Here is a 27867-nt window from a genome sequence, read left to right as displayed (position 1 = left end):
TTCCCTTCCTAATGAAGTCGTAGTTTAATGAGTTTAATATTAAGATTTCTTCCATGTGAGAGAGTTATCCTAACCATACACAAGCAAGGAACCTGACACCGCTTTCTAGCTGTACCCTAGCGCACACGCAGCATTGTCAGTAAAAACAGCACTAGCTCGTGTTGTTAGTAGCGGTTAGTTGCTGTGGTGGCACTCTGCTGTTCTGAAATGTTCTGCCTGCGCAGCAACGACAGGCGAAGCAACAATTAAATGTTGTTCTACTGGTCTTCAGCTAGAAGAGTAGTTTAGATGCCGTTTTCCACCCACGTTGGTCTGTCCTATGCGCTTTGATTCCATTTATAAGTAACTTGCTTTCACTTACGCTTGGTCAGTAACATCGAGGACAGGCTACAACCGTTCTCAGCTGTTGCTTCCCTTTCATGTGAAGTGAAATGAAGTCCCATGCTTCTTTACAGAGTGTAGGGGAACGATGCGGGAGACCCGCACCGCCTTACTAGGCAAGGTCCTAATGGAGGTGGTTTGGCGTTGCCTTCCTCCAACCGTAATGGGAATATATGATTATGATGAAGACGACACAACAACACCCAGTCATCTCGAGGCAGGAAAAATTCCTGACCCTGCCGGGAATCGAACCCGGGACCCCGTGCTCGGGAAGCGAGAACGCTACCGCGAGACCACGAGGCGCGGACTCCCTTTCATGTAATTCGTCTCTTATAACTACTATCTGGTTAATGTACAAGTTGCGAATAACCTTCTTGGTCCCTGTGTTTTATGCCTGATAACTTCATAATTTCAGAGAGTGTAGTGCAGTCGACGGTGAAAAGCTATCTCTAAATCTACAAAGCTACATACGTAGATTTGCCTTTCTTCGACCCATTTTCTAGGACAATTCGTTGTGTGAATATTCCCTCGCGTAATCCTGCATTTCTCTGGAACCCAAAGTGATCATCCCTCAGGTTTGCTTGTGCGTATTTTTCCATTCTTGTGCAAATAATTTGCGTCAGTATCTTGTAAACATGATTTATTGAACTGATGGTTCGATAACACTCACGACTGTCAGTATCTGCCTTTTTAGAAATTATTATATTCCGCATTATTTCGTCTGCTAGTACGTCTTCAATATCAAGTGTGATAGTTTGGCCTTAGCTGAATCTCCCAAGGCACTCAATAATTCTGTCATCTACTCCAGGTTTCTAGTTTTTAATAAAGTCTTTCATTGAATCTAAAAAATGAGACCGACAGGAAATGCAGATGGCGAAGTAGAGATGGATAGGAGAAATGAATAAATGCAAAGCTACAGAAGTATGCTGACTATGGGAAAGGTAGACGCGGGTGAGGAACTCAGTTGGAAACTCAGAGAGAGAGAGAGAGAGAGAGAGAGAGAGAGAAAGAGCAACGAAGATGATACTGAAGATTTTGTAGAGCATCTGATGTGAGGAAATATTATTATTATGATTATTATTATTATTATCATTATTATTAAGCAACAGATTGAGAAGGGGAAGCAACTTATACTTGTGTGGCCCCTTTCCCGTTTAGAAAGTGCCGCGTACCATTGTGGAACAGCGAGGCTTTGTGCGAGCTATGTGCGATTAGAGAAGTGAAGTTTGCTAAAAAATTCCTGGACGACACTCGCACTGAAAATGTACCTAGGGCCAGTTTAAAACCGAGTTTGAAAATATTACAAGGGGGGAATATAAGTAGTATGTTAACGCCGGCCTCGATTGTTCTGTCTACACAATGACACGTCGGACATGGTTGGCTCTGTAAAAAAAAAACTTGGCCATTGAAAGTAAATGACTAAGCGAACACAAATTTAGAGTAATTGACACTATAATTAACAACTTGGACTTAACGTACATATAACATGTTAACACTTACGTCAATAACAATGACAGAGCTTGAGTGGTTTGAAAAGTTTACAAATCACGAATAAATGTCCATTCATTAAACACGCTGTGTTTTTCACACATACTAGTCTAACATGCAACAAAATGACAGTATACATCCGTAGAATTTAACAAATTACAAGTCTAATAATGACGCCTATGTAATGGTGCGTCGTTATTATACAGGAGATAAAAAGAGAGTGGTATCGTCCGGCAGTGGACGATAGGTTGCGCGCTTGTTTTTTGTAATATTCAAATGTCTTCAGAGCCTGGCTTTAATATCGATGTTTTTACATGCACGCTGAATTAGTCTATAGTTTCTTAGGCGCGTCCATGGTGCTGGATTCATTTCTCCTCGTAAATAGTCAAAATACATCATTACAATGTGTAGTTAAATATTATACATTGGCAAATAAATATGTTCCTTGGCCTCTTTCATTACCCAAATCAGTGTTTTACGTGACGAGGTGTGGCGGTGTGAAAATACAATATATCAAGCACTGACAGGAATAATTAAATAAAAGAAATAAAACAATAAACGAATGCTACCGTGAGCGCGGTATGTTCACGAACTTATGTGCAAGGCATGCAGTGTCAGTAACAAGTAATTGTGATCAAACTACGCTCGGCTGTACTCACAATAGACAGGTAGGCGATGATGACGGCGCCCGTCCTCAGCGACAGCCCACAGCAGCTGTTAAGTGGGTACTGCATCGTGCCCGTTGGTTCAGTGCACAGAGGACTCCAGAGCTAGCGCAGAGCTCCAGTTGCGGGCAGATCAGCGGAAGTATCGCACCACGGTCCCTGTCAATAGGACCGAAACGTGTTCACTTAAGTGTACTAGTATTTCACAAAATCAAATGCAAAACAAATCTTAATACACAATCTCATCAAAAGTGTTCGGACACCTTTTAGTGGACACTTAAATTGATGTTTAACAATGAAAGGAACAGACGTGCAATTGAGATGTTATAATATTTTATTTTCGCTACAAGTTTCGGCAGTTCATTATGCCATCTTCAGGCCCCATGTGTACCTCTCAAAAGTAATACAAAGGGTGGTCCATTGATTGTGACCGGGCCAAATATCTCACGAAATAAGCGTCAAACGAAAAAACTACAAAGAACGAAACTTGTCTAGTTTGAAGGGAGAAATCAAATGGCGCTATGGTTGGCCCGCCAGATGACGCTGCCATAGGTTCAGAATGGTTCAAATGGCTCTGAGCATTATGGGACTTAACTTCTAAGGTCATCAGTCCCCTAGAACTTAGAACTACTTAAACCTAACTAACCTAACGACATCACAGACATCCATGCCCGAGGCAGGATTCGAACCTGCGAACGTAGCGGTCGCGCGGTTCCAGACTGTAGCGTCTAGAACCGCTCGGCCACCCTAGCCGGCGCTGCCATAGGTCAAAAGGAAATCAACTGCGTTTTTTAAAAAATAGGTACACCCATTTTTATTACATATTCGTGTAGTATGTAAAGAAATATGAATGTTTTAGTTGGACCACTTTTTTCGGTTTTTGATAGATGGCGCTGTAATAGTCACAATGCCTTCTTGGGCATCATCATTTGTTGCAGGTCGTGGTTGACGTATCACATGTGGTTGAACACTTCCTGTTTCCTTAAATAACGCAACTATCCGGCGAACGGTCCGGACACTTGGATTATGTCGCCCAGGATACCGAGCAGCGTTCATAGCACACGCCCGTAGGGGATTTTGATCACAATAGCCATACAACACGATATAGATCTTTTCCGCAATTGGTAAACGGTCCATTTTAACACGGGTAATGTCTCACGAGGCTCACAACTTTAGACGAACAGTTGGTAACAGGCAGGTTTTTTAAACTAAAATACAGAACGTAGGTACGTTTGAACATTTTATTTCGGTTGTTCCAATGTGATACATGTACCTCTGTGAACTTATCATTTCAGAGTACGCATGCTGTTACAGCGTTATTACCTGTAAATACCACATTAATGCAGTAAATGATAAAAATGATGTCCGTCAACCTCAATGCATTTGGCAATACGTGTAACGACATTCCTCTCAACAGCGAGTAGTTCGCCTTCCGTAATGTTCGCACATGCGTTGGCAATGTGCTGACGCATGTTGTCAGCCGTTGTCGGTGGATCGCGATAGCAAATATCCTTCAACTTTCCCCACACAAAGAAATCCGGGGACGTCAGATCCGGTGAACGTGTGGGCCATGGTATGGTGCTTCGACGACCAATCCACCTGTCATGAAACATGCTATTCAATACCGCTTCGACCGCATGCGAGCTATGTGCCGGACATCCATCATTTTGGAAGTACATCGCCATTCTGTCATGCAGTGAAATATCTTGTAGTAACATCGGTAGAACATTACGTAGGATATCAGCATACATTACACCATTTAGATTGCCATCGATAAAATGGGGGCCAGTTCTCCTACCTTCCATAATGCCGCACCATAGATTATCCCGCCAAGCTCGCTGATGTTCCACTTGTCGCAGGCATCGTGGATTTTCCGTTGCCCAGTAGTGCATATTATGCCGGTTTACGTTACCGCTGTTGGTGAATGACGCTTCGTCGCTAAACAGAACGCGTGTAAAAAATCTGTCATCGTCCCGTAATTTTTCTTGTGCCCAGTGGCAAAACTGTACACGACGCTCAGAGTCGTCGCCATGCAATTCCTGGAGCATATAAATATGGTAAGGGTGCAATCGATGTTGATGTAGCATTCTCAACATCGACGTTTTTGAGATTCCCGATTCTCGCGCAATTTGTCTGCTACTGACGTGGGGATTAGCCGCGACATAAGCTAAAACACCTTCTTGGGCATCATCATTTGTTGCAGGTCGTGGTTGACGTTTCACATGTGGCTGAACACCTCCTGTTTCCTTAAATAACGCAACTATCCGGCGAACGGTCCGGACACTTGGATTATGTCGTCCAGGATACCGAGCAGCGTACATAGCACACGCCCGTAGGGGATTTTGATCACAATAGCCATACAACACGATATAGATCTTTTCCGCAATTGGTAAACGGTCCATTTTAACACGGGTAATGTCTCACGAGGCAAATACCGTTCGCATTGGTGGAATGTTACGTGATACCACGTACTTATAGTTTGTGACTATTACAGCGCCATCTATCACAAAGCGAAAAAAGCGGTCCAACTAAAACATTCATATTGCTTTACGTACTACACGAATATGTAATAAGAAATAGGGGTTCCTATTTTTAAAAAACGCAGTTGATATCCGTTTGACCTATGGCAGCGCCATCTAGCGGGCCAACCATAGCGCCATTTGGTTTTCCCCTTCAAGCTAGACGAGTTTCGTTCTTTGTAGTTTTTTCTTTTGATGCTTATTTCCTGTGATATTTGGCCCGGTCACTACCGAAGGACCACCCTGTGTATTGGCATATTGGGGCCATACGTTTCTGGATGTCACGTTTCTTTCGAGCCGCGCGGGGTAGCCGCAAGGTGTAGGGCGTCTTGTCACGGTCCGGGCGCCTCCCCCCCGTCGGAGGTTCGAGTGCTCCCTCTGGCATGGGTGTGTGTGTTGTCCTTACTGTAAGTTAGTTTAAGTTATATTAAGTAGTGCTTAAGCTTAGGGACCGATGACCTCAGCAGTTTGGTCTCATTTGACAAGGGATTTCAGATCGATTCCGTGTTTCTGGATTTCTGGAAGGCTTTTGACACTGTAACATACAAGCGGCTCGTAGTGAAATTGCGTGCTTATGGAATATCGTCTCAGTTATGTGACTGGGTTTGCGATTTCCTGTCAGAGAGGTCACAGTTCATAGGAACTGACGGAAAGTCATCGAGTAAAACAGAAGTGATTTCTGGCGTTCCCCAACGTAGTGTTATAGGCCCTTTGCTGTTCCTTATCTATGTAAACGATTTTGGAGACAATCTGAGCAATAGTCTTCGGTTGTTTGCAGATGACGCTGTCGTTTATCAACTAATAAAGTCATCATAAAATCAAAACGAACTGCAAAACGATTTAGAAAAGATATCTGAACGGTGCGAAAAGTGGCAGTTGACCCTAAATAACGAAAAGCGTGAGGTCATCCACATGAGTGCTAAAAGGAACTCGTTAAACTTCGGTTACACGATAAATCAGTCTAATCTAAAAGCCGTAAATTCAACTAAATACCTAGGTATTACAATTACGAACAACTTAAATTGGAAGTAACACATAGAAAACGTTCAGGGGAAGGCTAACCAAAGACTGCGTTTTATTGGCAAGACACTTAGAAAATGGAACAGACCTGCTAATGAGACTGCCTACACTAGGCTTGTCCGTCCTCTTTTAGAGTACTGCTGCGCGGTGTGGGATCCTTACCAGATAGGACTGACGGAGTACATCGGAAAAGTTCAAAAAAAAGGCAGCGCGTTTTGTATTATCGCGAAATATGGGAGAGAGTGTCACAGAAATTATACAGGATTTGGGCCGGAAATCATTAAAAGAAAGGCATTATTCGTTGCGGCGGAATCTTCTCACGAAATTCCAATCACCAACTTTCTCCTCCGAATGCGAAAGTATTTTGTTGACACCTACTACATAGGGAGGAGCGATCACCACGATAAAATAAGGGAAATCAGAGCTCGTAGGGAAAGATATAGGTGTTCATTCTTTCCGCGCGGCATACGAGATTGGAATAATAGAGAATTGTGAAGTTGGTTCGATGAACCCTCTGCCAGGCACTTGAACGTGATTTGCAGAGTATCCGTGTAGATGTGGATAAGACCTTACCATAAATTTTCCATTTTTTTTTCTTTTTTTTTTTTTTTTTTTTTGCTTCCTTCCAAGAGTTTGTAACCTCCCCCTCACTTATCGTCCTTAATGACAGAGAAAAATTAAACCGCGTGTACCTAATGGAAATTTGGGAAAAAGCAATCGTCACCGAAGTTAATCTGTCGGTAAAGAGGGAGGAAAGGGTTACATCTAAATGAAAGGAAAAATGCAAATGAAACTGGTGGAAATTAATTTTGAAAAGGGGTAAAGTTAATGAAGAAAGTAAATGTGCGGCCGTTACGTTAACAATTAACTAGCGGTAATTAGATATTTGAGATTTGGGGGAAATTACGGTCGCCAGTCCTAAGGACAATTACTATAGTAACTGAAAAAGAAAGGTAATTACACATATAATTAGCACTAGAAGCGTGGCAACTGAAGGTTGACACGTGTAGTGTGAAAACTGAAAGTTTGTCAGAAGTAATAACTTTCGCTGCACTCTGACTTAATTTAGCAAAAGAATTAATAAAACTGGAAAACTGAAAGTTAATTTAGTGACTGAAATTAATAAGAAGCTTTCTTTCTTAAACACATCGAAATTCAGTAAAATACGGTTAGTCTTGGACTACCTCAACAATCATTTCAAAAGCTACTTGAATCTACGCAATTTAGAAATAAGAGATTTAGCTTTGAACTTGAATTAAATGATTCTGAACAATTAACAATAGTAAGATTTAGTACGTACCAAGCTGAGCTGCAGTCACAGGTAAGCTAAAACACGGTAACTAAACTCGCACTCTTAATTTGTGCTTGCGTAATCTAAATATTGAATACTTAAACTGAACTTTGAAATTAAAGCAGTGAAATGGATTGATTGTACTTTAATGCTGGCATCTGAATTTCAACGACACTCGGGTTGATTTCGGAAAAGGAAGGGACCCTGCTTGGTAATGCAATTGGGACAATGAGCAACAAAGGTTCATGCTAAGTTGCTGTAATTTTGCGAGGCAAATGGAACAATTTGAAAAGCTGAGGTCTGCCATACAGTTCTAAAACTTTACGTGCTTCCAGTCTTCCTTGTTGGTTGATTGAAGGTTTGAAGCCGTCGATCGAGGAGGTGGCGACCGTCACTCATTGTCGGCCGTCGCTGTTGCAGAAGCTGGATGTTGGCGCGCCTTCTTCTCAACACGGTCACCAGACGAAACGGGCTCTTGATGTGCGCCAGCTAATGCTTCCCGTCCGCGACACCATGTCAGAAACTATTATCGCAAGTCGAGCGCAATTACATGCTGCCAAACCCCGAAAGCGCGGCAACTCGCGGGAGCTACACCCAACACACCTGCTCCACTCGCTACTCCAGCCAGACTCTCTCTGCCCGTGCTCCACGCGGCAGAGTTAACACTACCCAAGATCCTACACACTTTGATTCTTCACACGACCCATCGATGTAATCGTTCGATAGCAGTTTTCCCTAGGCAAGACCCAGCGTAAAAATACAAATAATATTTACGAAACAAACCAATTATACATCGACATAAGTGCATAAATATATATATACAAACAGTAAAACAATTACAATATATAAAGAGACAGAAATGTCATATCTTGAGGTAACAAAACAAGGAAAAAAAATAATAGTACAATAGATGGAAATAGGAGGATATGCATTTCCGGCGTTACACGTGCCCCACATTGTCTGAGGATGTTCGTGTAACGTAAACAGACTCAGAAAATGTCCCAAAAAAGAAACAGCGGAAATGCATATGCTCAAAACATCAACAAAATTTAGCATTCGTCTAATTAACCATAAATCAATTTTTAGACCATAATAATTGAGTGGAGACACTCCTAATCTTATTCCACTCTGTCATCTTGCACAAAATAAAACAGGTTGACAACATATTAAAATTCATAGAAAATATAGAAAATGGCTTAGCTACTCCAAAATCATTAAAATTCGTAACACTATGAGAAATAGAATACTATTTGCAAAATTAATTAGAGTGCATGGTCATAAAAACAGGTAGATCAAAATACGCAAATAAATAATTAAATAGACTACACATTTTGTGTAACCTTTTCGTAATTAATACTCTTGCCATGAGAGTCCACTTAACACTAAACAAGAAAATAATATTCAGCAGATCGAAAAAACCATAAATATTGACAGTAGAATTCTTTCAGCTGTCCAGGAAGAAAAACAATTCCGCCTTCCGTACTCGCAAGTACAAAGAATGCCGACAGCGCCACAAGAGCCGACAGCGGCACAAGTGCCGACAGCGCCTTCGCCTCGCAAGTATTGTTGCGCCCGCCTGTGCGGCACGCTTGATCTCACTCGCCTGTGTAACAGCATTTCCAGAACGTCCGTTTCACTGAATTCTTTCGGAAAAACTCACTCCCGGGTAATCTCAAGGAGTCCATAAACACTATCACAGTCGATAACTCAACACTGTCCATCATCACACGCATGTACTAGCCTGAAACTTAAAACAGCGTCTAAGTACATCGGCAATGACTAGTAAATCACATATTTATGAAATCTTACAGCTATTTACAAAATCATATTTACATTCCTTAATCTACTGTGACTCAGCTGAAAACTTAAACCAGCAGCTTGGATTTTTCAGTTGATTAGATCATGATTAAATTGATTAAAATTAAATTGATTAATCAAAATTAATTACTTATTAATTACAACTTCTTTAATGACCTTGGTCAGGCAAAAGCATGGCAATCTTGCAAATCGTTAAATCTTACACTCTATTTTACATACTGTATAAATTACCCATTGTGTGGTATTAATCGATCCTAGGTCGGTACAATTTCAAGTCTACAATGTTCCGTATACCTAATAGTTTTCCAGAGCTTGGATACTCTAAGCAATAAGCATTTGTGTGAGGTATACCAATGACTTTATATGGTCTATTATAAACAAACTTAAATTTAGAGATTTCATTGTCTATCTCGATCGATTTCTCATGAGCTTTTACAAGTACTAAGTCTCCAATCGCAAACTTAGCAAAACGCGCTTTAGCGTCATGACGACGTATGCGAGCATCGGCTTTAAGCTTCATTACTTCTCGCAAACGATCTTTTTTCACACCAATACTAATGTCAATCCGTGGAGGGAATTTGATTATCTCTTCCACTAAACTTTTACTTCTGTCATCCAACAGGATTTCCTCTGGAGAAAATCCCGTCGATTCATGTCTCAAGGTGTTCATAATTCTCTCAAATACTGCTACATATTTGCCCCATGCCCAGCCGGACAATAAGCTGAAATATGGATCACCTCGACCCCATTACTTTCCATGCCTTCATTCCATAACTTAGAAGTAAATTGTGCCCCATTGTCTGATAGAATCGCCTTGGGCTTACCAATATGAACAAAATAATCGTTCACAAGCTTGCTATAGACCGCTTTGGCTGTAGCTTTCCTAATCGGGTATAGTTTGATGAACTTGGAAAAAGCTTCTAGCACTACTAAAATGTAGGCAAAGTTTCCTGATGACTTGGGCAAAGGTCCGTACAAGTCCACGCACAGTAACTCAAAGGTGTCGTTAGGCCTTATACTTTGCATAGGACCACGACTCGTACAGTTGGTAACCTTCACCTTCTGACATAAATCGCAAGTTTTCACTCTGTCAGTAACTCGTTTTAACATGTTGTTAAAATGCACTACTTCACTCAGCTTTTCCGTACATTTCTTTGGTCCACAGTGACCATACGCCAAATGGTAGTAGTCTATTATTTCCGTGACGTATTTGGTGGGCCAGCATACCCGCCAAATATTACTATCTTCACCCTTACGTATGTACAAGATATGATCGTATATCTTGTAATACTTCCTTAATTTCTCTCCTTCTGGACTCTTTTCATCGTATCGGGTTTTCACCATATTTAAACAACCATCCTCGTTCTGATGACGACGTAGATTCTTACAGATGTTCATTATTAATTTACGTCCCTCAACTTCTTTAAAATAGTACAATTTGACTACTCCATCTGCCTCATCTTTCAATAGACCTTGATTAGACTCGGGCAACCGCGACAGCGCATCCGCTACGCAATTGTCGGTCCCTTTTACGTAACAGATGTCATAGTTAAATTGCTGTAAATACAACGACCACCTAGTCAGTCTTTCGTGAAGTAGTTTACAATCCTTCAGATAAGTGAGCGCCTTATGGTCCGTATGAACAATCACCTTACGGTCCCATAGGTAACCCTTGAACTTCTTGAATCCCCACACGATAGCGAGACACTCTTTCTCAGAAATCGTGTAGTTTCGCTCACTTTTTGATAAAGTTCGACTCGCGAACGCTATCGTCCGGTGTTCCTTATCCTCTCCTTTACCAACTTCTTGGAACAGTTCTACCCCCACCCCGTAATTCGACGAATCCGTCCCCAGATGGAACGGTAGCGATAAATCAGGATGAAATAGTATGTTAGATCTTAACAACTCGTCTTTTAATCTCTCGAAAGCGGTCTGACACCCGTCAGTCCACACAAACGGAACATTTTTGCGTAAGAGGTTATTCAAATTTTCATCATTAAACACTTGTCCTTTTACAAATTTACGGTAAAATCCTGTGAGCCCTAGAAAACTTTTTAACTGTTTCCTAGACTTGGGTGGAGGACAATTCCTTATTGCCTCTAGTTTCTCTGTGTCTTTCGTAATACCAGCAGTGGTAATTACATGCCCTAAAAATTTCAGTTCCTGCTTCACAAATTCGCATTTCTTTAGCTTTAGAGTCATTCCGCCACGGCGCAATGCTCTAAAAACTTCATCTAACAGGTCACAATGGTCATGTCAAGTGGCATTGGCCAACAATAGGTCGTCAACATATACAGTTAATCTTGAACTCAAAGTCGGTCCTAGCACTTTATCTAGGGCCCTGATGAATACGGACACAGATATATTAAGTCCAAACGGCAGTACTCTATACTGATAACACCTGCCCGCAAACAAGAAGGCGGTGTATGGCCTAGATTCTTCTTCGAGTTCTATTTGCCAGTAACTAGCCGTCAGATCGAGGCTAGTCATGAACTTAACGTCATGAAAACGTTGCAAAATCTCCTCCATACTCTCTGGTCTGTCTGTTTCGCGTTGAACGACCCTATTCAACGTGCGTGCGTCAATCACAATACGCACACTACCATCCCGTTTTGCTACAATGACCAAACCGTTATTATATGGACTCGTACTTCTTTCAATCACTCCCCATTCGATCATCTTATCTATCTCCCGTTGCACTGCTTCCTTTTTGGACAGCGGTATAGCATACGGTCTCACGAAGAATGGTTCGTGCGGAATTACATGCAACTTGCATTTATATCCTTCCACAAGTCCCGGTTTGTCTGAAAACACACTCTTATTCCTCATTATTACTTCATACAGGCCTCGTCTTTGTTCGTGTGTTACGTTTGACACACCGTCTACAATACTTTCCAATTCACTTTCTACACTATTGTCAATGCAGAGATTCCTCACATTACAGTAGTTCAAATTCATACCTACGTCAATACCATTCGGCCAGTTAACAATGTGTATAGGCTGGTATTGCCTATACACACCGTCTCCTGCCTCGTCAAAACTAACTACTATTGTTTTATCTTGGGACGTACATGTCAAAGTTTTGCTTTCGCAATTAATCACTGCACGGTACTTTAATAGCCAATCTAACCCGATAATTACTTCCGTAGTTAAGTCTGGCACGACGACAAACTCTTGCTCAAATCGTGCCCCACATATCTCGAAGTTGACAAAAATCTGTTTTGTGACCGGTTTACTGGCCTTCCCAGTAGCACCGATAATTTTCACTCCTGTTACTGGCATAACTACGATGCCGGGTCTGTCTTTCAGTAACTCAAATATTTTCCCAGATACAGCACTCAATTCTGCACCGGTGTCAATCAACACGTTTAGTTGTAGGTCGTGCATATTAACAGACACTACTATCTGTCTACACTTGTCCTCGACTGTTTTATTATTTTCCCACAGTAAATCCTCGTCTATATCCAGGTCATTCCAGAAAAAACCATCCGGCTTTGATCCTAAATTCGGTTTGTCTGGCGGCTTTTTCAGCCTTTGTTCACATACAGTTTTAATTTCAACACGTTTGTCCTGAGGCTTAGTCTGTAGCTTCGCCTCCAATACCGAAACCTTTTCCTGTAACTTGTCAACTAGTGAGTGTTGCTTTGCTATCAATTCACTAATTGTCACCTTCGTTGATTCCTCTTTGGCCAGATTGATCTCATCTGCCAATCTACCTGGAGGAATGTGCCCAGTCGCATCTGAAATTACTTCCTCTGGATCTGCGCAACCCACACTGCTACCGTCTGACCGCATAACGTCAGCTCTAACCTCATACACGCTGTAATCTACCAGCTTTTCTAACAATCGTGTCCGGCTATCAGTTAAATTTTCGTAATCTTTCTCCTTAATACTGTCGCAATGTTTAAACTGGATCTTCGTGTCGGATGGGTCGGCTACTTCTACCACTACAACTTTCGGTAAAGTCTGCCGGTTAGGGCCAGAACTTTCTATCACTTCACAACTACTATCTTCCTGTGGGACGAGACGCGGCAAATCCTGCCCGCGCTCCCTATAAACACTTCTCCCGTACAGGCCCCTATAATCTCTTAGTTCGTCGTATAAGCGACCGAACTGCCTTAACCAGACCTCATCCCTCTCTGCATCCCCTCGCTCAATGACGGACGTTTTATCCGACATCTGATATTCTCTCAACACTTGCGAATCATTCTTAAACTCAATCTCCAGTTCCGCTGTGGGTATTACAGCTGCCACTTTATAATCTATTTCCGGAGCACTACTTAAATTGTTCTCACTGACAGATGTGTTTTCTACTGCCGTGTCTACAGCTGATCTACTACTTGTGGGCGCACTCCTTTCTCTTAACACTGTCACACTCTCCCGCCGTTGATTATTCCATACGGAATTTTCATAACGACGACACCTGAGTTTTCTCCTGTTATTGGGCCGCCAAAATTTCTCCACGCCCGGTCGGCCCCTCACCGGCGCGGCTAATGGTTTCCCTGTCTCGTCCCAGCAGATACGCTCCTCGGATGCTGCTGAGGCGGCTGATTACACCCTCTGGCGTTATTACTATTCTGTGAAGCCCGTATCACGTTAGTATGATACCGGTTTCCGTCATTCCTGTTATTATTTGCATTGTACCGATTGTTATTACGGTCCGAACCATTATTGTTATTGCTGCCATGGTTGCGGTATGCATTATTCCCATGGTTATCGTTGTTGTGGTTGCTGTGGTACCCGTTGTTGTTACCACGGCCTCTACCACTGTCGCGATTATTGCGCCAATTGTCCTCGTCCTCCACTCTTTCCACGAAATCATTTATTGTCCTGTAATTGCTTCCTACGTAGCGTTTTGTATAATCTGGAAGCTTTTTGTAGAGTTCCCAGACTATTTCGGATTCCGTGCGGCGATCACGCAAGTATTCCAACTTGCGGATCCAGCCCTCACAAAACTCCTTCATCGAACCGCGCGAATTCGCATCGAAAGGCCTCGATACGACAAATTCGCGCCAGACACTTTGCTGTTTTTGCCCTGACCAGTATTCAGCCAGAAACAAATTTTTAAATTCGTCAAAAGTCAAGTTCGTAATGTTGAGGTTTAAGCCCCAACGCTTGGCATCACCAGCCAACACATCAATAATCGCATTAATTTTTCTCACATCAGTCCATGATCTGGGTAAAACTCTTTCACAATTCTTAATGAAATCCGTCGTGTGTATACCGCCTTTTTTCAAGGGGTCGAACCGCTCCTCTTTCGTCAACAATTCCGAACTATGTGCATAGATTGGCACATAGCTCTGTTTTTCGTCAAGTTTCTTTTCTAATTCCGACACTCTCGTAATTACTTGGCAAGTGGTTGTCGCAAGCGTTTCCACTTCCCTCTTTTTCTCTTCGCAGGTATTAGCCTGCTTCGTTTCTTTGGTATCTACTTCGGATACTAAAGCCTTTAAAGTTTCCACCTTCTTTTGATCCTCTTTTTTCATTAATTGAATTTGTTCTGTCACCTTATTCTCGATGATCGGAGCAACTGATTCTCTTACACTTTTCTCGATTCTGCTAATTTCGGAATTAAAACGAGTATTTATGCTCGCAATTTCCGCCTGAACGCCTATCATTTCCTGTTTAAGATTACCGATTTCGGTATTAATTACAACAATATCTTCTTTGATTTTATCAACTTTTGTGTTAACAACTCCAACATTGTTGATAACAACGTTAATAGCTTTGTTCTGATTGTCTAGCATCCGTTCAAATTTTTCAGACTGAGCTTCTTGCTTGGCAGCCCGAGCTTCTTGCTTGGCAGCCTGAGCTTCTTGTTTGGCAGCCTGAGCTTCTTGCTTGGCAGCCTGATCTTCTTGCTTGGCCGATTGACTCTTGATTTCGTTAATCAAAACATTCAATAGATCAGTTAAATTCCCGGAAACTACTGGTTTTACTTCCGTAGCGGCTTCCTCTTTAATTGTCCCCCCGTATTCGTCATCAAGGGATTCAGATTTGATTTTCACTTCCGATTCCGAAACATTTTCTAAAGTTTGGAATTCCATTTCTGCTCTTTGTTGCGTTTCGGCGGTCGCGTCTTTCGTGCTAGCCGCCTGCCCCTGAACAATGGGTACCGCGGTGCGCGTTTCCCACTGTTCGACCGATTGTTCCGTATCCAAGTCTACCAAATTTTGGCAATTGTTGCCTTCACTCATTTTAATAATTTGCAATATAAATGCCAAATCTCAAATATAATTAGGATTACTCCCACTACTTATTCTCGCTGACGTAACGGCCTGTACGTAACCAGTACTTTGTTACGAGATTTGCACCATACAAAATTCGTGTCCAGAACAACCTCAAAACTGAAGATTGTCCTGTCACCAGGTCGCCACGTGTAACCTCCCCCTCACTTATCGTCCTTAATGACAGTGAAAAATTAAACCGCGTGTACCTAATGGAAATTTGGGAAAAAGCAATCGTCACCGAAGTTAATCTGTCGGTAAAGAGGGAGGAAAGGGTTACATCTAAATGAAAGGAAAAATGCAAATGAAACTGGTGGAAATCAATTTTGAAAAGGGGTAAAGTTAATGAAGAAAGTAAATGTGCGGCCGTTACGTTAACAATTAACTAGCGGTAATTAGATATTTGAGATTTGGGGGAAATTACGGTCGCCAGTCCTAAGGACAATTACTATAGTAACTGAAAAAGAAAGGTAATTACACATATAATTAGCACTAGAAGCGTGGCAACTGAAGGTTGACATGTGTAGTGTGAAAACTGAAAGTTTGTCAGAAGTAATAACTTTCGCTGCACTCTGACTTAATTTAGCAAAAGAATTAATAAAACCGGAAAACTGAAAGTTAATTTAGTGACTGAAATTAATAAGAAGCTTTCTTTCTTAAGCACATCGAAATTCAGTAAAATACGGTTAGTCTTGGACTACCTCAACAATCATTTCAAAAGCTACTTGAATCTACGCAATTTAGAAATAAGAGATTTAGCTTTGAACTTGAATTAAATGATTCTGAACAATTAACAATAGTAAGATTTAGTACGTACCAAGCTGAGCTGCAGTCACAGGTAAGCTAAAATACGGTAACTAAACTCGCACTCTTAATTTGTGCTTGCGTAATCTAAATATTGAATACTTAAACTGAACTTTGAAATTAAAGCAGTGAAATGGAATGATTGTACTTTAATGCTGGCATCTGAATTTCAACGACACTCGGGTTGATTTCGGAAAAGAAAGGGACCCTGCTTGGTAATGCAATTGGGACAATGAGCAACAAAGGTTCATGCTAAGTTGCTGTAATTTTGCGAGGCAAATGGAACAATTTGAAAAGCTAAGGTCTGCCATACAGTTCTAAAACTTTACGTGCTTCCAGTCTTCCTTGTTGGTTGATTGAAGGTTTGAAGCCGTCGATCGAGGAGGTGGCGACAGTCACTCATTGTCGGCCGTCGCTGTTGCAGAAGCTGGATGTTGGCGCGCCTTCTTCTCAACACGGTCACCAAACGAAACGGGCTCTTGATGTGCGCCAGCTAATGCTTCCCGTCCGCGACACCATGTCAGAAACTATTATCGCAAGTCGAGCGCAATTACATGCTGCCAAACCCCGAAAGCGCGGCAACTCGCGGGAGCTACACCCAACACACCTGCTCCACTCGCTACTCCAGCCAGACTCTCTCTGCCCGCGCTCCACGCGGCAGAGTTAACACTACCCAAGATCCTACACACTTTGATTCTTCACACGACCCATCGATGTAATCGTTCGATAGCAGTTTTCCCTAGGCAAGACCCAGCGTAAAAATACAAATAATATTTACGAAACAAACCAATTATACATCGACATAAGTGCATAAATATATATATACAAACAGTAAAACAATTACAATATATAAAGAGACAGAAATGCCATATCTTGAGGTAACAAAACAAGGAAAAAAAATAATAGTACAATAGATGGAAATAGGAGGATATGCATTTCCGGCGTTACAAGTTGACTACAACTAGAGCAGTTGCAGTTCAGTTGCAGTCAAGTCTTCGAAAGAAGCACATCCAGTATGCCAATATCGACTATTTTTAACAGCTGCGAATCGGGCCTGAAGATACCATAATGAATTGCCGAAATTCGTAGCGAAAATAAAATAACATCTCAATTGCACGGCAGTTTGGCGAATTTTATTGTTAAACATTTGACCAGCCACTGTCCCATGTCCACAATGGATCTACAGAGACCTTTATTGACGTGCCTGAACGTCTGTGGAGGACTATCCGTCCACTCTTCCTCAAGAGCCGAAAACAGAAAGAGTAGGGCCGTGTACACAGGAGTGGGAACGAAACCGACGTTCCAATTAACCCCAAAGCTGTTTCATTGGATTTAGGTCAGAACTCTGGGCAGGCCAGTCTGTTTCAGAAATGTTTTTATGCCAGACTGATGCTGCTTTATGACTGTGAATTCCCTTGTTGATGGCAAACAGTCACAGCTCTGAACTGTTTTACTGTACACAGTACACAATGTTGTTAAATGTGTTCACATCGTTCCGCATTTAGCATTTTCTTAAGCGCAGTAAAAGGACCACATCCTAACCACGAAATATACCCTAAATCGTAACACCAACTCCACCGCATTTCACTGTTGGCGCTACACGTGACAGCAGGTAACGTTCTCCAGGTATTCGCCAAACCCAAACCCATCCATCGGATTGCCACAGGGGATAGCTTGATTCATTACTCCAAACAACTCTTTTCTAGTCATCCACGGTCCAGTGGCGGCGCTCTTCGCACCACAAGTCTCGCTTAGCGCTGACTGCAGATATGCGTGGCTTCTGAAGAGCTACTCGACCGCTGTACCAAATTCTTTTGTTCCCCGGGTGCAGCCATTGTGCTAGCTGATCTCTTGAACTCTTTGGAACTCAAGAGGGTTCCTTCCGATGATTTCATGCGATTTTTTATAACTACCCTCCGAAATGCTCTACGGTTGCCGCCAGTCCGCACATGAGGTCTGTCTGGTCTTGGTTCAGCTACGGTTGTTGCTTCGCATTTCCGTGTCAGTCACGACACCAACTGTTGATATCGGCAGCTACCGAGCGACACACAGTCTGGCTTTAGCTGTCGCCGCGGTCGCACGCTCCACAAGTTTGCTCCGTGAGCGTGCAGTGTTAATGCCAGTGTTTTCGTGTTTCGTGATTGTTTATTGGCTTTTGCACGTGATTTAAGTGTTATCGATTGAGCTATTGGTCTTCGTTCGTGTCGTCTTTCTACATAGTGCCGTCGGGATTTCGACGTTGTCAGAAGTTTCTTCGCTGCAGCACACCATGGAAAAATCCGTGAGAAAAAAAACCGTGGTTTTCACCTTCGACAAGTACACCCGTCGAGTACAGCTCTCTGCACTTGAAATACACTACAGGATTACCGAGGTAATTGGCCTTCATTCTGAATCTGTTCATACCATCCAGCTTGACTCTGATGAATACCGCATTTTTGTAAAGTTTGACGATCCCATGAGTGTAGACCGCTATCTGGAAGAATTTGGTTATGAAACGGAATTTATACACCATGATGGTACTAAAAGTACTGTAAAACTCCGGAATTCCGAGTCTGTAATTAGAAATGTTAGGGTTTTGATTATTCCCGTAGAAGTAGAGAATTCGAAAATTAAAGATGTCCTTTCAAAGTAAGGGGTTGTCAGGCAAATAGTAAACGACAGGTGTGCTTCGCATTTCAAGCTGCATTGCTTTAACGGCACTCGCTCTGTGGAGATGTAAGTGAAGGCGAACATTCCCTCCCACATCTTTGTTGATGGGCACAAGGCGCATGTTATTTACTCAGGGCCGGCCGATGTGGCCGAGCGGTTCTAGGCGCTTCAGTCCGGAACCGCGCTGCTGCTACGGTCGCAGGTGCGAATCCTGCCTCGGGCATGGATGTGTGTGACGCCCTTAGGTTATTTAGGTTTAAGTAGTTCTAAGTCTAGGGGACTGATGACCTCAGATGTTAAGTCCCATAGTCCTTAGAGCCATTTGAACCATTTACTCAGGGCAAACCCCTACATGTCATGTATGTAAAGAGTCTGGTCACCTCCGTCAGGACTCCCTCGCCGTGTTTTTGTGCTAAAAAAATAACCTTACGCAACGCCTGAAATTAACACTCAACGATTTGTTGCCAGCCCGTAACACAACAGAGCCGGCGGCTGTCGTGGATCCTGTAACTACCTCTGAAACTGTTGCACTTAATGTTAATGCATTTCCGCCTTTAACACCTGCATTAACTGCTGAAATTCCGTCCCGTGACAGCGAGATTCCCACTAAAAAGCGTCCTCTAGAGTACACTGAAGAAAATGTTGATGAGAACTCTTCCTGTGAAACACCCGTTGCCAGGAAGCCGAAGCCCAGTCCTGAAGATCTGTTGGAAGTGGAAAAAGGAGATGAAATGCGGGTCGATATGGCTCCCACTTCCGAACAAGGAATTATACCGCCACGACCAGATAGTGACGAAGCTGGTAGTGACCTTTCACAGAAATGTGATCCTGAGCCTGAGGTCACAGCTGCAATAACTGCATTAAGTGCACAGCCCATACAGTGCAAACAGTACGATGAAGTAGCAAGTAAACAACCTGCTGACTCCGAAGCGCAACATCGCGCCGAAGGAGGAAATAAACAGGCATCACCGCCTCGCCAGCAAGACAACTCAACAGACAACACGCCGGAGCCAAATATTGACGACTCGCAAGCCACCGCCATTGCGCCGGACGGCCACCGTCGGTGGCTGCGACGGAAACCAAATCTTGCTGTCACGCGTCATCAAGCGAAAGCCACACCAGAGAACAAAGACATCAAGAAAAACAATATTAAATATGAAGTCATCAGGGCCTACACTGACGGGGAGAAAGGGAAAGACCACAGTGACTTATTGCAATGCATTGCCAGGATTTCAGGAAAATTTTTCTTTTCAAGCACTTTGTTTAAAAGCAGTACACATTTTCTAGGACGTTAGTACATGTAATGGGCACACAGCTTGTAAAGATCGTGACTTGTAGAGAAGCACGTTGCTGCTATAATCATACCGATCTTCACCCCATATGGCTTCTTCTGGTATGTCTGTGATGCAAGCTTATAGCATTACTACTATTAACATTAATAAAGTACAGTCACCCTTGAAATTGGCACACTAAAAGAATTCTTGTACGAGTCTGGGACAGATATCGCGTTGCTGCAAGAAGTTGCGATAACGGAATTTCGGATCCCAGGTTTTTTTGAAATTGTTAATGTTTCTACGGAAGCCAATATCGGTACAGCCATTCTTGTAAGAGAAGGCATTCCGGTGACTGAAATTGAACGACTAGAATCAGGCAGAGCCGTAAGCATAAACATTTTAGACGTGACCGTGCTTAACCTTTACGCCCCATCAGGAAATTCCGATAAATTGGATCGTGCTAAGATTTTTCAAGATGAACTTATTTATTTATTGAGGAAAAATCAGTGTTCTCTTATACTAGGTGGCGATTTTAACTGTGTTTTAAACCAGAAAGATTAACAACCCAATTTCAACTACTCGCCACAGTTAAAAAAGTTAATAAGTGATCTACAACTTAAGGATGTGTGGGAACTTCAGCACCCGACGTCAGTCGAGTTCACGTATATAACCAGCCACTCCCGCAGCAGACTAGATAGAATTTACGTGTCACCAAATTTGCAAAATTTTTTATTGAAAGTTGAAACTGTTCCCGTGTATTTTAGCGATCACAGTACCCTTTTAACTTGCTTTAATTTAAGTGTACAGCCAACTCGTCGATTCAGAGGCCAATGGAATTTGAATCCCTGTGGAGTTTTATGCCCGCTACTGGTCTATAATTTGGGAAAAGATCACTTCCAAGGCGAATGAGGTCCTGAACGGAAAAGCGATCCCTGCAGAGTTTAAGGAAAGTAAAATAGTACTGATTCCTAAGAGTAAAGGCAAAACCAACTTAAACAATTTTCTGCCCCTTTCGCTACTAAATTCTGATTACAAAATAATTTCGCGTATTATCAACAAAAGACTCTCTGCGTTTTCCAACAAAATATTGAGTCATCATCAATCTTGTTCTCCAACCAGAACGATATTTGAAAGTCTATCTGCATACAGAGATGTCATTGCAATTTCCTCAGTGGCAAGTATAAAATGTGCTTTAATCTTTATAGATTTCAACAAAGCTTTTGACTGCGTTAGTCATAGATACCTCTTTGCGACGCTGTCAAGAATGGCTTTCCACCCTCAGATTGTAGACATGCTAAGATATATTGCAACAGGTATAAATGCGAAAATAGCAATCAATGGCCAAACATCTAAACCCATACAGATAAGGCGAGGGGTTCCACAGGGCAGTCCCTTATCTATGTTTTTATTTTCCGTCTCTTTAGAGCCCTTTCTCCGCACTGTCCACGCAAGATTAACAGACATAACATTTTGTGGTGAGAAAACTGTCATACGAGCTTATGCTGATGACGTGGATGTTGTAATAAGGAATAAAGAGAAGACAGTTCCGATGAGGATGGCTGCTCTTAACTGGACGGAAAGTTCATGGTGCTGTAATGGAGAACATCCATCGAACGATGGACCAGGTACAAAATGTCAGATTCATCAACTCCTGCATTTTGTCTAAAGCGTATTTCACTGCGCAGGTATTTCCAATCCCCAAACTAGTAGCGAAAGGGATCATGTCCACTGTTACCAATTATTTACGGCGAGGAGATATATTCAGGGTTGGTGCGACCACCGTTATACTGGATGTCAGAAACGGGGGCCTCGGTTTAGTGGATATTCGAAATAAAGCGTCTGCTCTGTTCCTCAAACGGACTTTCCATATACTCAGAGAACTTCCACAATGTATGACCACAAAGTTCTTTGAGGCTGTGACACCCCATAGCCTGCAAGCACCGATTGATGTGCGAAGGATTAATGCCCGTCTGCAGTATGTGAGAAACTTTTTCCCCGAAGAAAGTTATCTTAGTGACGAAATCGGAAGCAACACTTGTATCACAGCCCGCGACATCGTACTTGAAAGGAAGTTAAATGAGGGCAGAAACAAAATTGAAAAGAAATTCCCTAATTGTGACTGGAAATTTGTATGGCGGAACATCAACTATGCAGGGCTATCTACAGACGCTATTTCCGCATGGTACAAAACAGTTAACAATGTCATCAGCACCAACGAGAGACTATAGAGGATCGGTTTAAACCAGACACACCTTTGTGGAAAATGCAATCTGGTGGATACACTCATCCACAGATTCACCTGTGGCGGCAATGTGAGTAACTGGAATTGGATCAGGCAACAAATCGCCTTTCTCACGCCGGCCGCGGTGGTCTCGCGGTTCTAGGCGCGCAGTCCGGAACCGTGCGACTGCTACGGTCGCAGGTTCGAATCCTGCCTCGGGCATGGATGTGTGTGATGTCCTTAGGTTAGTTCGGTTTAAGTAGTTCTAAGTTCTAGGGGACTGATGACCACAGCAGTTGAGTGCCATAGTTCTCAGAGCCCGAGCCTTTCTCACCAGATCCTCGACGGAATATATAACGCCATCGCTCCTCCTGAGACCAGACATGGCGTACTTTCCGAAATTAAAAACCAACGCCATTAGCTGGTTACTAGGAAAATATGTTAGTTATGTCATCAACAAACTTGGGTCGGACAACGAGATATAATTCCGCGTTTACATGAAGTGTGAATACGCAAAAATCAGCACGTATCGCAACCACAAGAAGCACCACGGCAACATGCTGAAGATAATTTTTGAAAGAATGGGTGTCGGTTAAATATGTAGAACCACTACAACACCTTGAACGAGAACGAACAGAAGATAATTAAAAGTCACTCGTGTTCTTATTTATATTTACTATTGCCTTGCTTCCGAAACTTCTATGTTACACGAAGAGTTTTTTTTTTTTAAACATTTTGTTCATAATTACTCGTGTTCGACTTCCAAACTATTTGTGTGATTCACGAAGAAGTGTTAAGTTTTACCAGTGTTCAGTTTCTACTCAGAGAAGAGGTTTATTTGACTTTCTTACATCGGAGAATGGGAGTTTTGTGTCAAGATTTCTGCACACTCAGTGCTATTATCAGTGACCCAACAGGGGACATGAAAAAAGGGGTGGGAGGGGTTTGGGCCTCGACACACTGGCACTGCCGCGAAGAGACCCCACTGCTAGCGCGGCGTGTACCACACCCTGACCTTCCTCAAAAACAAATAAATAAATATAAATAAAAAAATAAAATAAGGAAAAAATGGTTACAAAATAAAAAAGTGGTTAAGGCGTAAAAAGCTTTTAAAAAAGTGGTTGAGCACTGGTAAAAAAAAGGATGGATTGAGCGACTGCCATGCAAGCAGGAGATCCAGGGTTCGAGTCCCGGTATAAAATTTAAATAAAATGGATAAGGCATTGGTCTCCTAAACCGAGGATTGTGGGTTCGAGTCCCACATATTAAAAAAAAGTGGTTAAGGCGTAAAGAAAACAGGTATGATTCCTGCTTTGGGTGCAGGAGATCCCGGGTTCAAATCCCGGACGAGCCCTACCGTTTTGACCGTGCTGAAGAGTAGGTGGTGGTCACCCAAGTTTGCAGCTCTGCAGTGAAGAATAGATGCCTGCCGCAGCACGCTTTGTGTAGCACTACGGTCATGAAGGGACCGTTTGATATGGCAAGAATCTGACACCAGTAAATTACATAGGTCGATTTCTGTAGAAGATCCGACAGTAATCTTGCATGAAAATAAAAAAAAAGCGACGTGGCGCTGTGGTTATCACACTGGACTTGCATTCGCGAGGACGACGGTTCAAACCCGCGTCTGGCTATCGTGATTTAGATTTTGCGTGATTTCCCCAAATCCGGGATGGTTCCTTTGAAAAGGGCACCGCAGACTTCCTTGCCCATCCTTCCCTAATCTCATCAAACGATGACCTCTCTGTTTGGTCCAGTCCCCCCAAAACAGCCAACCAACCAATTTCGGCTGCTTCAGAAGATTTGAAATGTCCCTGACCGATTTGTTATTCAGGTGACATCCAGTGAGTAGCCCACATCCGAAGTCTCGCCGGCACGGTAGCTCAGCGTGTTCGGTCGGAGAGCTGGTTGGCCTCTGTAGTAAAAAACTTAGTGTAAGGATCAACAAACGAACTTTAACGGATGTCATGTGACGTCCGCAACGACCAAACACAACGATCAACAACGAATAAAATGCAAAAAAATGTCCGACGCATTCTGCTGTTACTGTCTCTCAACTAATAACACAACACTTCCCAACTCCTTTTGTGCTGGAGGGTCCGCCACTCGTGACATCTAGAGGGGGTCAGTAGATCCTTGTGATCACACCATGTACATACGCTGTAGTGCCCAGTTTTCCGTGAATGTCTCCATTACTTTAGAAGGAGAATTTTAATCACAGGCCCGTAGCTGACTAAGCAGTTTTCTGTAAATAGCAGTTTAACCCTGAATGTTATAGGTTTTATTTTATCTTGATGTAAGGCCATTAAACTGGTTTTTGAAGTACATTTTATGAGATTCACTCCCACTGATCGTTGGCAGGGAAAAACCGCGAGGAAAATTGGTAAAGGCGAGGTAAAGGTGCTCTTAGTGGAATGGCTCGGATCGGTGGGCAAAGATCAGGACAGCCCATCATGACGATGCTAATCAAAGCCCTGGTCCTACGTGAGAAATGAAGGGGGAAATGTAGTTTTTTTATGGACATTGAAAATGAGATTTTAGGATACTGTACGACCAATCTTGGACTGGAGAAGTCTCTTATCTGAGCTGAAACATAGGGACAGCCCCCTCCCCCCCCCCCCCAACCATACACACACACACACACACACACACACACCAGATGCACGTAGCGGCATGCGAGTGGCTGCAGGTATAATGTTTCTTTACTGATGGACACGTGACGCATCAAGGTGTTACAGTAGAAAAAACGATACTTATATTGTACTTATTTTTAGTATGTGATTGTTTCTTGTATTATTATTTATGTTAAATCAAAGTTATGTGGGCATTTTTGGATAAGCCACTGCTTGAGATGCTTTGTTAAAGTAACCTCTGTCAGCATCTTAGCTTCATTCAGCAACAAATTAGGAAATACAGATTCTCTGATATAGGGGTGTTTTGCTGTTGAAGTTAATATTCTGTTATCATGTGAAAGTCTTTTTTGTGCCTTGTTATGATTGAGCATTTTCGTGTTCCTAGATGTTACCTTGAGGCAACGGCCTTGCCGCAGTGGATACACCGGTTCCCGCGAGTTAAGCGATGTCGGGCATGGTCGGCACTTGGATGGGTGACCATCCAGGCCGCCATGCGCTGTTGCCATTTTTCGGGATGCACTCGGCCTCGTGATGCCAATTGGGGAGCTACTCGATCGAATAGTAGCGGCTTCGGTCAAGAATACCATCTTAACGACCGGCAGAGTGGTGTGATGACCCCACGCCCCTCCTATCTGCATCCTCCACTGAGGATGACACGGCGGTCGGATGGTCCCGGTAGGCCACTCGTGGCCTGAAGACGGAGTGCTACACATAGCAAGAACAACACAGGGACTCTCTCTTGCGATTGATAGTCTGTGGGATATGGTCCTCTTACAGTACGGGAGGCGAACTTTACACTGGTCTGAGTTAGCGACTTTGATCACTGGGCATCTGCTCCAATCGACCAATACCTTTATATTTAATAGGATCACCATATACACTCGATGTTAGCACACAGACGGTATTTGTTTTCAATATATCGGAAGACAGGGACGTGCAACAACTTATCAAGTTCTCTACTGGGCGACGTTAGCAAAGTTTTTGTAGTTCACAGTTTTTCTCTGTTGAATGGTACAAAATAACCGAGGATAGAAAGAATGTTTGGGTGACAGACATGAATGCACCCTGAAGGATGCGGATCACCTTTGGATTGCAGTACCTATATGTAGCTTGGAAACACATCGCAATGCAGTAACATAATGCATCGCAATGGAACAGCAAAATCCTCGTCCTTCTCCCAGTTCCCGTATCTGCTCGAACTGCCTTTTTCTACTACTACCTCGTGTTGCAGGAGAAAACTTCATTTGACGCTTGCCTGACACATTGCACACAATTGGCGGATCTATGACAACATGTTCCCATTCCAACCAAGTGGTCAAAACAAGGTCCTGTTGCATTAAATTAGCTGAGAAACGGTTACAAGATGCAGAGAGACTGTCTAAAACCACGCTAGAGTTTTGCTGTATGGGGCCCTTAGCAGATAGTTTCGTAAAAGGTGAGTCGTTTTGAGACATGAGAGTGCCACGAATATGATTCACCCGTGGCTGTAATCATTAAAAGACATCTCCATAGGTTCCAACGCAACAGTGTGGTTGAATGGAGAGACTTGACAGTAGCAGAGAAGTTTAATTGAGTAAGTGTCTTTGCTGATAGTTTCCGTATTTCATGGTCTGTAAACCACTTTTGCAGGGTTTAACTGTCAGTGCAATATAACTGCTGAATGTTTTTTGATCTGTACAAAATAGTTTGCCACTGAAATTCTCGTAATTTGTCCATATGCAGAAAGTAGCAGACAGTGTTCCCACACCGGCAGCAGTACTTTGGCGGGTCAATTCAGTAAGAACCATTTAGGATGCTCCATTCACAGGAAGTGCCATGATGTCAGAGAGTCAGAACATCCTTTGTGGTGGGTACAGGACACTGCAGCCTTTTTCTAACAGGAAAGGGGTAGAGCGAGGTATCTACTGGATGTTCTGTCATGTCTGGGAGTCATATGATGTCTTCTTTGTTCGAGCGTTCAGAGACAAGTCCAAGCAGACTAGCCTCCTCTGGTATGGACATATGGAATTAATTAATTAGGCAATCAAATTGATAGAATGGGAGGGAGCTATTCGAATAACTCAGGCATGGAAGTGTTCTTGTATTGGTGAGGGGAGTTCCAGATAGGTTGGGAGGAGGAGGGGGAGGGGGTATGAGGGAGAGAGGGAGAGGTGGATGGTTTCTTGGGAAGGATGGATTATCCCCACGGGGTCATAATCCACTTAGCAGAACAGTAGGTTAAGGAGCTGTCAATCAAATGGAAGCAATCGGTTTGCTCCTGAATGTGTGCTTGCCTGTGAATGTAAGCAACCCACACTCAACACATATTACCCAACTACTGCCCTTGTGTTTGGTGTATGGCTCTCACACTTAATACTACATCTTGAGAAACAATTTGAGCAGCAATTGGCACCGCAGTGACACAAAGAACTATTACAAATTGGTTACTTCAAGCACAGCTCCAAGCCACGTGCCCTAAAACAGATGCATTCCACTGACCCTAAACCACCTCCATTTACGACCTCAGTTGTATCAAGCGAGAGCTCAATGGAGGGCAGGGTGGAGGTCTGTTGTGTTTTCTGATGAAAGCTGGTTCTGCCTTGATACCAGGGATGATCGTGTGTTAGTTAAAAGGAGGCCAGCTGAGGGCCTGCAACCAACCTGTCTGCAAGCTAGACATGACCTGGCGTGCCATTTCGTATGACGCAAGAGCACTCTCGTGTTTATCCCACACATCCTGACTGCAAAGTTGAACGTCAGTCTGGTGATACGACCTGTTGTGCTGATGTCCATGAACAGCTTTCTAGGGGATTTTTCCAACAGGATAACGCTCGCCCACATACCGCTGTAGGAACCCAACATGCTATACAGGGCGACAAAATGTGGCCTTGGCCTGCT

The 27867-nt window shown here is 42.9% G+C and overlaps 1 protein-coding gene across 1 annotated transcript in view; it reads right to left on the bottom strand.

Annotated features, from left to right (window-relative positions):
• LOC124622384 overlaps window positions 1-27867 on the bottom strand; it is a 226377-nt gene that overhangs the window by 73873 nt on the left and 124637 nt on the right. The window contains exon 2 of the mRNA XM_047148071.1: window positions 2529-2693. Coding sequence (XP_047004027.1) covers window positions 2529-2603 — 75 coding nt within the window. The 5' untranslated portion in view covers window positions 2604-2693. The remainder of the gene's footprint in view (window positions 1-2528; window positions 2694-27867) is intronic.

This window comes from Schistocerca americana, chromosome 7, assembly GCF_021461395.2.
Source record: "Schistocerca americana isolate TAMUIC-IGC-003095 chromosome 7, iqSchAmer2.1, whole genome shotgun sequence".
NCBI classification, from domain to species: Eukaryota; Metazoa; Arthropoda; class Insecta; order Orthoptera; family Acrididae; genus Schistocerca; species Schistocerca americana.
The sequence above is the reverse complement of the archived record's forward strand: the minus strand, read 5'-3'. Positions and strand labels throughout refer to the sequence as shown.